This window comes from Echiichthys vipera, assembly GCF_963691815.1.
Source record: "Echiichthys vipera genome assembly, chromosome: 5".
Taxonomy (NCBI): Eukaryota; Metazoa; Chordata; class Actinopteri; order Perciformes; family Trachinidae; genus Echiichthys; species Echiichthys vipera.
This window is the reverse complement of record NC_139830.1, coordinates 24,461,204-24,465,592: the sequence shown is the minus strand read 5'-3', so window position 1 is coordinate 24,465,592 and position 4,389 is coordinate 24,461,204. Positions and strand designations below refer to the sequence as shown.

General features: G+C 41.3%; 1 protein-coding gene across 1 annotated transcript; it reads left to right on the top strand.

Moving 5' to 3' along the window:
- Positions 1 to 444: 444 nt before the first annotated feature.
- lpar6a (lysophosphatidic acid receptor 6a) lies at positions 445 to 3,005 on the top strand. Its single transcript, XM_083914085.1, has one exon. It carries the CDS (start codon positions 1,316 to 1,318, stop codon positions 2,414 to 2,416), a length of 1,101 nt encoding a protein of 366 aa, XP_083770211.1. The 5' UTR covers positions 445 to 1,315; the 3' UTR covers positions 2,417 to 3,005.
- Positions 3,006 to 4,389: the final 1,384 nt, after the last annotated feature.

Here is a 4,389-nt window from a genome sequence, read left to right as displayed (position 1 = left end):
TCTAAAAATGTGTTTATAATAAACATGCTTTAACCATATATTCTTGACTATATATATACATATATATACAGTATATAAAAACTATTCAAGTTTATTCAGAACATGGCTTTATAATAAGAGTAATATTGGTAGTATTACATCATAAAGAATGGCTTAAAATATCCATTTGAAATATGTATCCATGCATCAGTGAGTGTTCATACAACAGTGAGAGTATGTGCAGCTAATTATGAGCATGTTTTGTACATTTTTGATGAATTCCCTCTCAAAGCAGAGTTGTTTTGGTTGATTCCCACTTTAACTGTAGAGCAGACAAAGGAGTAGGAGGAGTTAGATAGTATGCAGTGGGAGGGGTTAACACAGCTGCTCTCCCTTCCAAAGTACAAAAACTGCATGTGATACCGGCACAAAGGAGAAGTAGATCTCTGTCTGAGTGTGATCCGTGCTAAGCAAAAGCTTGTGAGGCTGTCAGGGGAAGAGACAAAGAGAGAGAGAGAGAGAGAGAGAGAGAGAGAAGTAGACACCGAGTGACTCATTTAGGGATAGAAAGAGAAAGACAGAAGGGGGACAGGAAACAGACCTTGAGGACAAACAGTGAAACAGTCACATTGTGACACATGCAGACGGAGAGCAGTAGCTCAACTCAAGCTCCAGTGCTCTAGTGAATAAGCCTGGTGGTTTGTGGTGAGGACCTTGTGAGACATGAAAAAGCTAATGACAACTTTGCTCCTCTGGAACTAAAAAGGACAAAAACACAGGACAGAGTTTCAACAAAGAGAAAGGATTTTTTTTGCCATGTGGACATCTCTCTAAAGGACCTTAATGTGGATATGCCATCATTTCTTTTGTGGACTGGCAGCTCATGGTATAATTGAGGACTTCTTGGGTGACAACAAAGAGACACATTTCTGTGACTGATTCATCTGAGTAAGTAAAGCTCAGCTTGCAACTTGTGGGGTACAGCCTTGTTGAAAGACAGGGCAGGGGGAGGGGAGGACACTCCAGCCTGAATCTCTGTCCTCTGGGACGGGTCTTTTTAATATGAGGTAACCCCCAAGATAACATCAAGACTGGGAAGGGAACCACGTTGACCATGTGCAACAGGCCTCTCTAACATGGACACTTTTGCTGGAGAAAAAACTTTGTACCAATGGCCTGAATTATCAGATGACAGTGTCTTTCAATGTATCCTGGCTTAGGATAATTCTGTGCTTCACTCTCTATTCATGGTGAATTCATTGTGCAGGGCTTCCCTTTCATTATATAGCTATTACATAACAGACACCCCTCATCCCTCCACTCTTTGTCTCTCAGAATGTACAACAGTACCCTCCTGACTGACAATATCACCCAGTCATGGGATGGAAACCGCTTGGCAAACAACTCTACCTGCGACAAGAACGATGGTTTCAAATACCCATTGTACAGTACCGTCTTCAGCATTGTGTTTGTGGTGGGACTCATCACCAATGTTGTGGCCATTTACATATTCACCTGCTCTCTGAAGCTAAGGAACGAGACCACAACCTACATGATGAACTTGGTAGTGTCTGACCTGCTGTTTGTCTTCACGCTGCCTCTGAGGGTCTTCTACTTCATCAACCAGAACTGGCCTTTTGGAAGCATGCTCTGCAAGGTCTCCGTCTCACTGTTCTACACCAACATGTATGGCAGCATCCTCTTTCTCACCTGCATCAGCGTGGATCGCTTTCTAGCCATTGTGCACCCTTTCCGCTCAAGGGCACTTAGGACCAAGCGCAATGCTAAGATAGTGTGTATTGCTGTATGGGTGTTGGTGCTGTCAGGGAGTCTCCCTACAGGGTTTCTGTTGGAGACCACCTCACGAGTGAACAGTGAGACTAATGCCACTTTCTGTTTTGAGAACTTCTCCTCCAAGCAGTGGAAAGCTCACCTGTCCAAGGTGGTGATCTTCATAGAGACAGTGGGCTTCATCATCCCGCTTCTACTCAACGTATGCTGCTCCATCATGGTGCTTCATACCCTTCGACGCCCCCAAACCATCAGTCGTGGGGGGAAGCTGAACAAAACAAAGATCCTGCGCATGATAATTGTGCACCTCTTTATTTTTTGTTTTTGCTTCATCCCCTACAATGTAAACTTGGTTTTCTATTCTCTGGTCCGGACTAAAACTTTAAAAGGCTGCTTCGTAGAGTCTGTGGTCCGAACGATCTACCCAATAGCCCTTTGCATTGCTGTGTCCAACTGCTGCTTTGATCCCATTGTTTATTATTTTACCTCGGAGACCATCCAGAACTCCATCAAGAGGAAGTCTCAGGTCAGCCGTTTGTATGACGTCAAGTTCTCAGAGGCCCTGCAGTCAGAATCCAGCTCCAACCTGCAGTGCAGCTTGAGAAATCTCAAAGCTAAAGTATTTCACAATGAGTCTTCAGTGTGATGGTGGGATTGTTACACTCAGCATGAAACATAATAAAAATCCATCCCTCCATTAAAAAACAAACCTTCTTGAAACAATGGGAATGGATTTTTGGAATGCTTTATGAAGCACCTGCCAAAGACTATTATCTGATGTCAGTCTTCATCTCAGGGCAAATGTTTGGACTTGTCAATGACAGCCTCCGCCCTGCAGTATTACTGCTACATGACCCTTTGTTCACATCTGTGGATTTGTTATTGCTACTTACTAATTTCCCTTTCCAGTGGAATATTTTGTAATTGTGTTAAGCACAATTAGTCTGCAAGTGACCTGGAGGGCAATGCGATCACTGAACAGCAGGACATTTATGATATTATTTGCTACATGTGCCTGTATATTTGTACATTTCCGTGGTAAGTTGTGGTACTAACTTTAGAGTAGTATCTATTAAATTAACTTAAAGTTATATCAATCTATGTATTGTACAGGGCTTTCTTTTAAGTTGTGAAGGTCACAGAAGTGCCTTTTTTGTTCTGGCACCATTTCATATTAGACTCAAAGTCTTTATTGACCATTAAATGCACTGACACAGACTTCAAAGTACTGCACTCATGCCACAGTGAATGAATAAAAGTCATGTACTGTTAAAAACAAATGATTGCATCTGAAACCTTTTGTCATTTAAGTGAAGAAAATGCTATATTTTGATGCTGGAATGTGAATGATTTTAAATGTTGAACTTGAACACAATGGACCAAAACTCAAAATGACATGGTGGTATCATACATGTTTATTTACAAGACTGATCACGAGACTTCCAGTTTGCACAAGTCACATAAACATTGTAGCATAGCAATTCTGCATGCCAGTGAAGAGGCACAGAAGTGGAAGTAGAAAGTATGTCGGAGAGTGTCTGACTCCCACTGAGGAGTGTCAGCTTCCTGTGTGGCAACCAGTGGTGAAGGAGAGGAAGTCTTTATTCATGACAACTGACAAAAACAGACTATTCACACTTTCAGACAAACATTCAGTAAATATGCATGGGAATGTGGCATAAGGACAACTAGGTCAAAAACAGCATAATTGGGTCATAATGATGTCTGCGCAAATGCAGTGAGCAGATCAGTTAGAAAGGGGTGAAAGCAGTATAGTGTCTTTGATGTTTAACTTAACTTAGAAAGGAATTTCCTTTTATCATCCTGTAACATTTTGTTTTCCTCCTCCACAAGGACATGGTGTTTTTAATATCAAGCCACTGACAAGACTGGTCCTCTGCAGCAGAACAGTACTACTGCACATTAAATCAGAAGACCTTTCATCAACAGAGAATTCAAATTCACAGTCATGTGGAATAATTTAAAAAGGTTTGCTCACATCCTAATTTGTATAAGAATACACCAAAGTCAAATCTAAATGGAAAAAGAAAATGCATTTTGATTGGAAAAAAAGTGCATCAGTGAGGATTGAACACAGCGTGAGAGTGAATAGCAGAACGCAACATGGTCCTCTATTGACATAGCCTGAAGGTCAGTCAGCGGCACTTTATTCATACCCCACCTATAATTCTTGAAGTCATGTGAGCCAGTGAAGGACGGGGTTAAAGACCCGGGCTGTTATGAAAACAAACAAGTATAATTTGACTCGGAGTCAGTTCACGTCATCTGCACAGGAGGCAGTTTTAGTGCGGATCATGAACTACAACTTGCTCAGGGCTCCTCAGACATCTTGACGACTCATTCGAGGAAGGCGTCATTATTTAATCACAATGTTAAATTACTTGAATGAGTCAACGTTGTGTGTTTATAAAAAAAACAACTGTTATCTGACCACATGGTGGTGGTCATCTGGGCCAAAGGTCAGTGCAGCGACAAAGAGGAACAAACAGGAAATTACAGTTTAAATTGAGTTAAGATAAATACATTGATTATCTAACAAAAAAAGGAAGTCAATAAAGTTGTTACTGAATATTTCCACTTCTCAGAAAATGAGCAAGC

Excerpts from the sequence above, each read along its gene's own strand:
- lpar6a (XM_083914085.1), top strand. The coding sequence starts at position 1,316 with ATGTACAACAGTACCCTCCTGACTGACAATATCACCCAGTCATGGGAT.